Consider the following 12,109-nt stretch of genomic DNA (forward strand, 5'->3'; position numbering starts at 1 on the left):
GATATTAGTAGAAATTATATTTTTGATCATAAGGTAGGGTTTTCCACATTTTTAGTGGCCTTTGTTTTTTTAAAAGAACTACTTATTATAATAGGAACAGGAAGACCCAAAAGAGGAAGATGAAGCTGAGACTCCAAGTACAGAAAGAGAAGAGAAACTTAGAAAAAATGAAGAACTATGTGTTATAAAACAAAAAGCTGAGATTCTTCAAGATGGTAGGAAAATTAATCTATTTAAAAATAAAGAGTATTTTTTTATCAAAGTTTTTATTTCTTAGGTCTTTCCTGCTTCACATAAGGTTTTACAAAATCAGAATAATGAGGGGAAGGAAGATAGCTAATATGAAAAATAGGAGCTACATAAGAAAAGTAGAAATTAAAATCACCACTTTAGTAACTATTTGTGATATGGAGAGAGAAAAAGAAAAAAGGAAGGAAACTAGAATGCTGTCAAGATAAAGAACTACCTGGCTACCTGTTAGAGTAATCCATGATGCTTAAGTGAACAGCAAAAAGTCAGAGCTGGGGAAACATGAGATAAATCATGCATGGTTATGGTCATTTTGAGTGGTAATTTTTCAAAATATGAATGCCTTGGCAGTAGGATTAGAATGTCTTCAGATGTGATTCAAAACTTAAATTAAAACTCCAAATTAATAGCAGTTTGGAATATGCCCAGACTTAAATGCAACTATGTATTTGCTACTTAAATCTCACTCAACATTGACATCAGCAAACAGCTAATAAGTAACCTAGTTAGCAGTGTTTTAGGATGCTCCCAATCATTTGCTAACTCTTTTGTAGAAACTTTTACCTGTAAAGAACTACAACTGTAAACTAGTACAACTGTATCAGAGAAGTCCTGAACTAAATCTCTTCAAAGTTTTAATTCCCTAGCAATTCCACCCCAGAATAATTAGGATAGAGACTGAAGTGAAAGAGAACCAGAAACTGATTTTTTTAAGATAGGAATTTGGGTTTCCTAATTATATGTCATACATGTAGTTCTGCCACATACATCACTAGTTGGAATTTTAATTCAATATTCATTTTTTTAATTTTGAGGTCTGTAACAGAAGCACAGTAGTAGAAGCAGAAGGAAGAAACAAAAATATTTAAAATTTTAGAAAATCATTCCTTTGCAAAGGAAAGTTAAAGAAACTTAGTCTAGTTATCTTGGAAAGAAGTTGAAGGAAGCTTTTTAAAAAAGTTATCCAAATACATGAGTGTGTTTTTCTATTCTAGGAGGACAAGACAAGAGGTAATAGAGTAGGTGGAATTTAATTTAGATGTATGTTATTCAGTAGCTTCTTAACAGTGAGAATTATAAAACATTGGCACATATAACTAAATAAATTGTTCCAAAAGAATGGCCATTTTGGTTTGGTTTGAATGTAATGCTACATCATTGTAAAGGATCAAAGACCTTTGAATTCAGTATTGTGAAGCAGTGAGTGATTCATTATGTGGCCTGAAATTGCTATGACACAAGACAGTTAGAAGTAAAGAAAAATATTCAGTTTGCCTGGTATTCTTTGAATAAAGGGTAAATAACAGTTGGAAACATTTATTTCATTTTATTCCCAGGCCTTGTAAGTTGGGTAATGAATTAAAGTATTGTATATATATCTGATTTTAGACCTGGACACTTAGGCTAAGGAGAAACAAGCCCAGTTGCGTTTTCTCATTTCAGATACCATCTTGGATTTGATCCATGGAAATAGTTGGCCAGGGAAGATTAAATAGAACTGTATAGGATAAGTAGGCCTACCCAAGGCAGAGGAATACTATCTTTAACCAACAGTAGGATACAGCAAAAGAATAGGAATTTTATAGAGTTAAAATGCTAATAATTTCTCACTGCATGATAGGAACATATATATATATATATATATATATATATATATATATATATATATATATATGTGTGTGTGTGTGTATATATATATATTAGAGAGAAAGAGATAGGTACACACAGACATACACACACACACATATATACATATGTATGTGCATACATACACACACGTTCCATCTTCAGAAGGGTGATAAAATTATATCAGTGTATATGGACATATCAACTCGAGAAAAAAATGAACAGAGGTGGTATTTGTGTCTCTTTATGAGTCCTATCCTATGTATATTGACTAAAGCTCATCATCTAGGAGTTAATGCTATATTTACTACCTTATCATTACATCTCAAACAAGGGTTAGTCCCTCTTTTCTTACCTGATGAGCTAACATATCTAAAGCGGTGATTCCAACTTTTTTTTGAGTTTGAGGACTTCTTTTTAACATTTAGATATTTTGTGAATCTCTAGTACTTTTTAATGTCATCTGTTGATTAAGAAAACATATGATAACAAAAAGCTACTCTGGAGTCAGTACTGTTTTTAAATGAATTAGTATTTTATCAGTAATGATAGCACCTATATATATTTGAAAATTGCTATGTATTTATGGGAGATCTGTTTATGCATTCCACAGAAGGTTAGTTTGCATATTTATTATTCAAAGTCATGCTGTATATAAATTGTTGGAGCTAGAGAAAGAGCCAAATTACAGCTCTTGGTTTACACATGGATTCATGAACCCATTGCAGTAGTTCTATGATCACCTGTAATCCTAAGATTAGAAGTTAGAGACCACTGATATATAATGCATTGAATTTGCTGACACAATAGGTCTTTGTAGTCCTGTAATTTCTATTGCTATTCCCTTCTTAAACTGATAACTATATCAGTGTTCACCATTTAATTTGGTATTTTAATGAGTAAAATTTAATAAATTTTAGATACTGGACATGAAGCTCTGGGATAATTTTAACATTTTCATTCCCATTTCAGAAAAAAAAATGACTCAGAGGGGCAATATAAGGAAGAAAGAACCTTGATGTTCTGCTGTATAAAAAGTTTTAACTAAAAAAAAATTCTTTTTTGGGGGAAGGGGTATAAAGAACTATACAAAATCACATCCTGATTATTGCTAACACATGTATACCTGTTTTTAAAATAAACTGTTGGAATAGAAATTCTGCTTATATATCTTTTGGCTAGTGCACATGGAAAGATGCTTTCACGAGGTAAGCTAATAAATGGAAGAATAGTAAATTAGACAGTCAGTATTTCTTAGTGGAAGGGAACCCAGCCTTGAGACCAGGAAAAACAAATTCAAATCCTACATATTCAAGTTCCAACATATATTCATTGTATGACCCTGTACAAGTCACTTAATCTATTAATGCTCTAGGCCAGTGGTGTCAAACTCATAGAAGCAGGAGCCACTATCTATACATAAGAATCCCAATAATTTCTCACTGCATGAAAGGAATATAGACATATATATATATTAGAAAGAGATAGGTACACATACACAAACATACATACATGCACATACATATGTACATATATATGTGCATACATACACACACACATATGTCCCATCTTTGGTGGATGTCCCATACTGACTTAGTTTTAAAATATAATGTTATCTGTATTTTATTGTATTTTTATTTGGTCTGTTAAATATTTCCCAATGACATTTTAAGCTGATGTGGACCACATGGAAATGATGTAGGCAGCCTGCATGTTTGGATCTACCATAGGCAGCTATGCCAGTCTGCATTGGTAAAGAGAGATTTCTCAAATGGAAGTTCTCTATTCCAATGAAATCATAGATCCAGTGCCTGTCCATCTTGTCCAACTAGAACATGAGGAAAAGCATAATATTACAAGAGAACAAATAAAAAATGACTTACTTCTTATTGTCCTCAAGCATATCTATAGAATGATCTCCTGATGTCAGACAAGTCTGTATCATGTAAAATGCAAATGGACTAAAATTGGAGAACGCTGTAATGGAATACTACATGAAAATCTATAGTACTCTTGAGTTTACTTCTATGTTTGGAAAAACCTTTTCACTGACTCATCCGCTGTCATTAAGTGTTTCATGTGCCTACAGCATTGTTTTAGCCTCTTTAAAGGGGTATAAAATAAGTAATCCCCAGGAGGCAAAATTCTGGGTGTTAAAATAACATTTTTAGAGTATTTATTGGGAGAATATTTTTTCATACCATAATACTGAGTTGAGAAATTATGGTATATATGATGATACTGAAAGAAGTTATTTAGCTACAGATTAAAATTGATGATACTTGAACCTATCTGTTAAGAGTTTAATTCTGTGAAATTATTTTGTTTTTGTTTTGTCATTTGATTCCTTATAGATTGGGCAAAAGAGGGCCTTAAGGAAAATCAAACAGAAAGTGTGATTTTAATTGAGAAAGAAGAAAAACCTACAGTAGGAACAGCAATTTACCACATTGAAAATGAAAATAGTCAAAAGTCAGAAGAAGAAGAAGAAGAAAGATTAAAGAAAGAGATGTTACTTGCTAAATTGAATGAAATTGACAGAGAAATACAAATTTCCCTGAACTTAAGAAGTTCACACTCAAATTTAATTTCTCCAGAGAAAAAATCCCAAAGTTTCAGGTTCTCAGAATCCACTGAGAGGTTATTTAATGGGTTTCTTAACCAAGATGGCAGTTATATATCCACAAATAATGACAACCAGAAAAAAAGAAGTTTTTGGAGCCCAACCTCTGTCCCTGATTTCACATTTGGTAGTTATGTGCCTTCTTTTGGGAAAACATCAGGGAGGTCGAGTCTGTTTAATCAAAAAAGTGGCATTGCAGATTTGCCAAGAAGCACCAAAGATGGTGGAGATTTAAGTACAAAAAAGGATAAAAAAGCTAATCTCATGGAGCAACTATTTGGTGCCAGTGCCAGCAGCACCATTTCCAGTAAAAATAGTGCCTCAGGTTCTCTGACTAATAGCAAAGGAGACTTTGACCCTCTAAATGTACTCCCTAAGGATAAAGGCAGCAGAGGCAAAGGACAAGATGAAGATGATGACTTTTTCCTCAGTGAAGAGAGAAGTTTTAACCCAAACAGGCACCGACTAAAACACACAAACAACAATCGACCAGCAGTAAAGGCAGTTGATTCTTTGGAAGATGAAATTGAAGAAGTAGTACTGAGATGACTATACATATTTTTCCAATTGTAAATATTATTAAAACACCTAAATACAGTATTTATTATAAAGAATTTAGACATTTTTCAGATATTCAAAAATTCCTTATTTAGGAATTTTTATAGTAATCAAATAACAATGGAGATAGTTAACCAAAGCAAAAGTAATTTACACAATATAGCTATGTGGCGTCATTTTAATTTGCCAAGAAAATGAAGATTATTTTGAATGAAATAGGCTTAAAGCTTTCTTTCTTGGATTTTCCTTTTTATTTTTTTCTTACTGATAGAACCAGCATAAGGTCCTATGTTAAACCAGCTGAGGTTTTATGCCTTTGGAGACTTCATTTATCTATCTAAATTATACTTTGTTAGCCTTCTACCATATTGATATCTGTCATCATCATAAAATTGAATATTATCAGTTCTCATTTATAAAGGAGGAGGAATCAGTGGTGAAAGGAGTCCTCCTACTGACTAGACTAAGTGACGTGGCTCCTAAACAACACTTTGTCAGTATTCCCTCCTCAGGGTAGAGACAGGCAAAGTTGCTTCAGTAAGTAGGGGCAATGTCAGGATGCCCCACTGTCCAGTAGCCAGCCTGTCAGGTAACCTTAGCACTTGAGCTGTCTTTTCTCCATCTATAATAACAGAGCAGCAGAATGAATACTTAACTTTGTGAAGTCCACCTAACTGTTTACCTCCATTAGTGCCTATATATAATCAGAAGTTAATGAATGACTTTCTGAAGAACATATCCTGATTTCTTCTTCATAGAGCTAGATGAAAAGAGAGTTGAACAAAACTTTCTTTTTTCCAGAAGAATCTTTGTAAGCTCTTCAACCATGTTTACTGATTATCAACTTTAATTAGAAAAGGGCTTTTTCAGTAGGTCCACTATCTTTGGTTTTCTTCATGAGGATTGCCCACTAGTGTACCACAGATCAGATCAAATGTGTGTACTGGAAGTGGAAGAAAAAATATACAGAGAGAAAGCATGTAGGCCCCAGTCCACATGAACCTTGTAATGGTAGAGCTTCATCCTGATTAGGAAATCAGTTTACTTAGGGAAAAAAGTTTACTTAGGGAAGGGTACTTTTGTACCTTCACCATGTACAAGCCTCAAGATTATGAATTGGTAAATAATAGTGATATTAAACACATTGAGGTCAAGAAATTTGAACTCATTCTTTGGGGAAATGCTTTTATAGCCTAAGATTCTGATCTTAATTCCCTACATGCACTTCAGACTTTCCTTTGGTTTTCAGTGTGATTTTAGAATAACGTATATCACCAAATATTTTAAAAGCTGTTTCAAAGTCTCAGTGATGGAGAAATATTTTCAAATAACACAGCTCTAGTCAGCTTTTTCTGAGGCGTCATCGTCTTTGATTTAAAAAATACTAATAATGCTGGAATTCCAGAAATTGGTGATATCAGCTGTTGATGATTAGAACATATTTTATAAGTTTCTGAAAGAGATATATTGCAAAGAAGGTTTATGACAATTTAAAACTTTTGGATTCTTACTGTTTCCATTTCTTCTCTTAATATAAGAGTTTTACCTTTATTAGATTTAATGCAGAAAATAGCCACAATAAATTGACCTAAAGACTCCCTCCATTCATATCCTCATGCAAATCTGATTACTGTGGCTTATCTTAACACAGCTCCTGAAGACTTCTGCAACCGTACTGATTGTAAATCCCTGGCAGATACAGACAGAGGTGAAGTCAGAAGATATTTCATTGTGTAAACAACTCATTGCGGCCACAACCTGAAATACTTGTATGTAGCACAATCCCTTAAGTTCTCCCCACTAGTATACTCTTTAATCAGGTGTGAGATTTTGTACCTAGTTTTTTCATTAGAACTATTCCAGGCCAGCTCTGAGGACAGTCCCTCCAGCAAAAGCACTATCATTACACAAAGAAAGACTGCCAGCAGAAATATCTCCCCAGTGATAGAGATGTGCACTTTAGTTTTGACAGGCACAGTGATGTTTCCATTTTAACCTAGTGTCTACTTTATATTAGTAAATTTTATCTGTATAATGTAATTTTTGATGCATTATTGGCTTAAACTGAATAGCCAGATTAAATATATTGAACACCAGAATATATAAATGATAGGTAAAGATTTAAATGCAGTTCATTTATAGCAAAAAAAAAAGATACACATGTACATTACTATACCTACAGTCATGTATATTTCTTGACTCATTTAATGAAAAATATTGTCAACTCAGAATTATGTTTTCATAATAATGTAGTTTTGAAATTTTAATGTGCTGTTCAAGATTTGAACCTACACTCAAATAGACACTAAGGGGACAGCATTAGTATAATGTTGTCCTGTACCTCTGAGTTAGTAAGTAGCTGCTCTTTAAGACCATGACTCTGCTTTGGCAAGTTGATGTAGGGAAGAGATAATCTTTTTCAGATTATAGTGGTTTCCCCTGGACTGCTGTAATTGACCATCACCTATAGCAGGAGTGTCCTGTATATACAAGAAGTATATTCATGTTTTTTAGATTCAACAGAAAAGAAACATAGATCCAGGATAAGGAATAAGGAAAAATGGTGTGGCAAAGAATGAGTAAAGACTCAAGAATGGCACATGCTATGACAAATGATTTATTCTTCCATCAATATTATTGATGAATTTGGCTATACAAGGTTGATTTCCAATAACATGAATACTAAGGGGCCTCAAATTGTAATATTTACCTTGGAACCTGTACAATATCTCTTCACTTAGTTTGACAAGACTTAACTTATAAGTCTCTAATATATATATTCTCCTTATCATCTTATAAAAGGTGATCCTCAGATATTAAAAATGGGTAAAATAACACTGACCTATATTAAACAGTACTCACTTTATTAATAAAGAGAAATTGATGTCTAACATATAAACACTTAATATGTTACAAATCATTTTTAATGTTTATAAAACAAATAATTATTGTAATACAGTTCTGGTATACAATGATTCTAATTATATTTATTATGTAATGTTAATTTTGTGCATAGCTGCTAATTTTTCTGCCTAAATGTTCTAATTATAATATTGTTTAGTTTTTAAGGTGTTTTTTTAAGAGTTTGAGTAAAGATTTTATATTTAGATCATTACTGTGTAAGAGTAGTTTTTTTTATTTTTTCTTTTCTAATTTTTTTTACTATAACAGTTTGCAAAGACTGCAGAATTATTTAAATTAACCCTAAAATTTAATTTTTGGTTTTAAAAAGGAAAATATTAAGCAATTAAGAATCAGATAGGGAAATTACAGAACAGACCTTCTCTTATGAGCAGATCTACTGAGAATGGACAAGAGTGTGTTTCTTTCATGCTCTGAACTCCTATTCCTAAGTTAAAAGAATATTATGGTTCCTTATTTAAATAGTATCTTGGAATTGCACAGAAAATATACTGTAGAACCAGATGCCATAGGGTTAATTTTTTCTTATAATTTTCACTTTTTTTTGCTTGAGAGATTTTTGTAATTCAAATAAAAGGATTTGCCCACAGACGGTTAGACCATATGCTAGTCTTATCAGATAATTGCACTTTTAATTAATCCTTTCACCCTAAAGAGCTATCTTAATAGCACATATTGCTTTTAATAGCAAAGAATGGATGACTAAAGTGATTCATGAAATAAAAACAAACATTTCATACCTTTTTACCTATGCCTCTGTCTTTCCTGATTACCAACCCTTTTCCTACTCCATCATCTATGTTTTTTTCAAGGTTTTAGTGCTTGTTGATAGCACTGCCTGTTCCACAGGGGTGAGGAAGCTTTAGGTTACTATGGGAGGATGGACTCTTAAGTCTGAAGAGTGACTTGTATGGAGCAAGAACCTGCATGTTCATCCTACCACAACTATCCTCTTAGAGAGTGGTAGCAGGGAGTCTGTGAGCCCCCATTTTGTAGACACAAAGCACCTTACTTTACTTAGCTAGTATTTTCAAGGAATCTAATTATCTGACTTTTTTTAGGCCAATAAAAGATTGGAAAGTGAAAACTGGAAGGAGGTTGGAGGGACAGGAAAACTAAATAGGACTGACAGACACCAAACTGTAACTGCACAATACAACAGTGATTGTTTATAACAATATCAAGAAAGGGTTAAATTTTGGCAAATTTGACTTCCTTTGTTGATGCAGTCTGAATGTCCAATGGAAAGAGCACTAGTCTTAGAATCCTGAGAACTGAGTTTAAGCCTCAGATAAATGCTGACTGACTGTGACCCAGGGCAAGTCAATCAACGAGCATTTAGTACAAACCTAGTATGTACCAAACACTGTGCTAGGCCCTGAAGAGAAAGTTATAGAATCCTCTTAGATTTAGGGCTAAAGTTTATCTCCTGTGTGCTCCATCTGTAAAAAATGGAGTTAATCAGTACATAACTACCTCACAGGGTTATTGTAATAAAAATTTAAAACCCTATGTAAATAAATAATATCTTGGGAAAAGTTTTCCATCTAAAATAATTTTTAAAAAATTTTGTCATTTTAAGATAGCTTCTGTTCTCTGGGAAATTCACTTATGTAGAATGTATTAATCAGCAAGCATTTATTAAGCAGCTACTCTGTGCCATGTGAAAGGTTCAGTGGTGGAGAACTAGTCTCTGACTCTGGATGATGTGGTTCACAGTCTACCTCCTACACATTATGAGACCTTGAACAAGTCACTTAAACTTTCATTGCCCTGAGAAATTCCTGATGACCATAAATTTCATAACATTTGCTAATCTGCACTCTTACAAAAAGTTTCTTCACTGGGGCTTCTCTATGCCAATGAAATCACTGCAGGTTGGGCCAAAAGAAACTTATTTATATTCTGCTGTTGTTTGGGGGGCAGGGCTAGCTAGCTATTCACCATCCGCTCAGCCACCCCTGCCAGGTTACTGGCTGTGGACCAGAAAGGGAAAATGCCCAGAAAGGAATTGCTCACCCCAAAGTTTTCTACTTCATTCTTGGGGAATGATAATCAAATAAATGGTACCTTTACTATTGTGAAAGTATGACTTATCTACTTCCCAGAATCCCTAGGATTCTGAGTCCTTTTCTATCTAGGCCAAAGTCCCTTTCCATTATTACTCACTGCTCCCTCTGCCTGTCTGTCCATCTTGTCCGTTTCCCTTCCATTATGCTCTATGAAACTTGTTCTGTTGTTAACAAACTGCCTTTCAAATTGGACTGGTTCCTCTCAGTACCTTCCAGTTCCCTGCATTCACAGAAAACTGGCCCTCCCTCTGAAGAAACTGAGTCTCTGGCCACCCTCTCTAGTGCTTGATGCACCTTCACTCATGACCCCTGAATCCTTAGACAAAAGGAGAAATAGGCATGCTTTTTGTTCCTCACTGCCTCTTCTAGATCCTCTCCCTGAGTATCACTATGCAACCTGTCCTTTGAGGTCCACTCCATCCAGATATCATCTGATCCAGATCCTGGTGGCTGCCCTTTACTAGTCCTGAGGTTCTTCCTCTTTCTCAAGGATTCCAGTACCTGGCTCATAGTCTTAACTCCACCCCACACCCTGCCCTTATACTTGGGGAATTCAATGTACAGGATGATGTCACCTCACGTATTTTTGCTTTCCAGTTAATCACTGAACTCAGCTCCCATGATCTGCACTTTTGTATCATCTCAGCCATACACAGAGATAGCCATACCCCTGATATTATCACTCACAAATGCACTGTCTCTACTATCCATAATTAATATTTCTTTGACTACCTTGCTCTGGCCTCACCTTTATTCCTTCAAAATCTCTTTCCTTTAGTTAACCAATTCAACTTTATGCTGACCTCTATGTTTGATTCCTTTACCCTATCACTGTATTGCCACTTATCCCTTTCCAAGTCCCAACCCTGGATAGCCCCCATCATCAGCCTTCTCTACTCTGACCAGCAGCCAAATGCTGCTGGAGGAAGTCATACAAATGTTCTGACTGGGTCCACTACAAATTTATGAGCAGAGTACCCCTTCACGGGGAAACAAAATTGAGGCCATCTGTCATGAATGTACTTTTCTTCCCAGCTCTCTATATGCATCATCTTCTATGCTGTCCTCCTTTGCTCTAGTCCAGTCCTGGTTCCAGGCAAGATAAGGCAACAGCTCATCTATGAGAGCACAGTTATCATTGGAGTGGAGTCAGGATTTTGACGGGGGGAGAGGTGTCAAAGGATGAAAATAATGGCCACATTGCATGTAGCGTGGCATTGTATGACCAGGAAGTGGTCATTTATCCTGTCTGTATATCTTTTGCCTTTTGCAGTCAAACTCCTAGAAAAAGTTGTCTACTCTTAGTGCTTCTAATTTCTCTTCTATCACTTCTCAAACCTTTGCGTTTTGGCTTCTGACCTCATTGTTCAAATGAATCTGCTCTCTTCAAGGTTACCAGTGATGTGTTACTTGCTAAATCTGATTGCTTTTCCTTATTCTGTACCTCTGCAGCATCTTACCCTGTTGATGAGTCTCTTCTAGATATTTGCTTCTTCTCAAATTTCTATAACACTAGTTTCTTCTGGCTCTTCTCTTGCCTGTCTGGACACTCCTCAGACTCCTTTACTGATTCATCATCCATTTTCCTTCTCTTCTTCCCTACCCCCATGAGTGGCTGTACTGCAAGGCTCTGTTCTGGGCCCTCTTCTCTTGCTATATACTCTTGGCATTCTTAGCACCTTTTGTATGTTCACCTGTCACATCTACCCAGACAACTCCCAGATGAGATCCCAGTTTCTCCCCTAAACTCTAGTCTAGGACCACCAGATGCCTATTTTTGTATCTTCATTTGGATGCCCAGTAGGCACTTCTAACTCAATATATTTTAAAAAGAACTCATTATCTTCTCTCACTTCTTCCTAATGAGGGCCACCACCATTCTTCTAGTCCCCTAGCTTCTCAATCTCTTAAGTTATCCTTGACTCTTCATGTTGTCCTACTTAGGTACAAAGTCTCATGTATTCTATTTCCAGAAGATCTCTCTCATATATATCCACATCTTTTCACTTGCACTTGTACCACTTGTTCAGGCCCTTGTCACCTCAAGGTCCACCACTTG

General features: G+C 35.0%; 1 protein-coding gene across 2 annotated transcripts in view; it reads left to right on the forward strand.

The window, feature by feature from the left end:
- The window catches only part of LCA5 (lebercilin LCA5), a 48,634-nt gene extending 41,838 nt beyond the window's left edge, over window positions 1-6,796 (forward strand). For both annotated transcript variants that reach the window (XM_078155275.1, XM_020975512.2), the window contains 3 exons: window positions 95-215; window positions 4,230-5,067; window positions 6,708-6,796. In XM_078155275.1, the coding sequence (XP_078011401.1) occupies window positions 95-215; window positions 4,230-5,047 (939 nt within the window). In that variant the 3' untranslated portion in view covers window positions 5,048-5,067; window positions 6,708-6,796. The remainder of the gene's footprint in view (window positions 1-94; window positions 216-4,229; window positions 5,068-6,707) is intronic.
- The last annotated feature ends 5,313 nt before the right edge of the window (window positions 6,797-12,109 follow it).

This window comes from Phascolarctos cinereus, unplaced genomic scaffold, assembly GCF_003287225.1.
Source record: "Phascolarctos cinereus isolate Bilbo 61053 unplaced genomic scaffold, phaCin_HiC Scaffold_5;HRSCAF=322, whole genome shotgun sequence".
NCBI lineage: Eukaryota > Metazoa > Chordata > Mammalia > Diprotodontia > Phascolarctidae > Phascolarctos > Phascolarctos cinereus.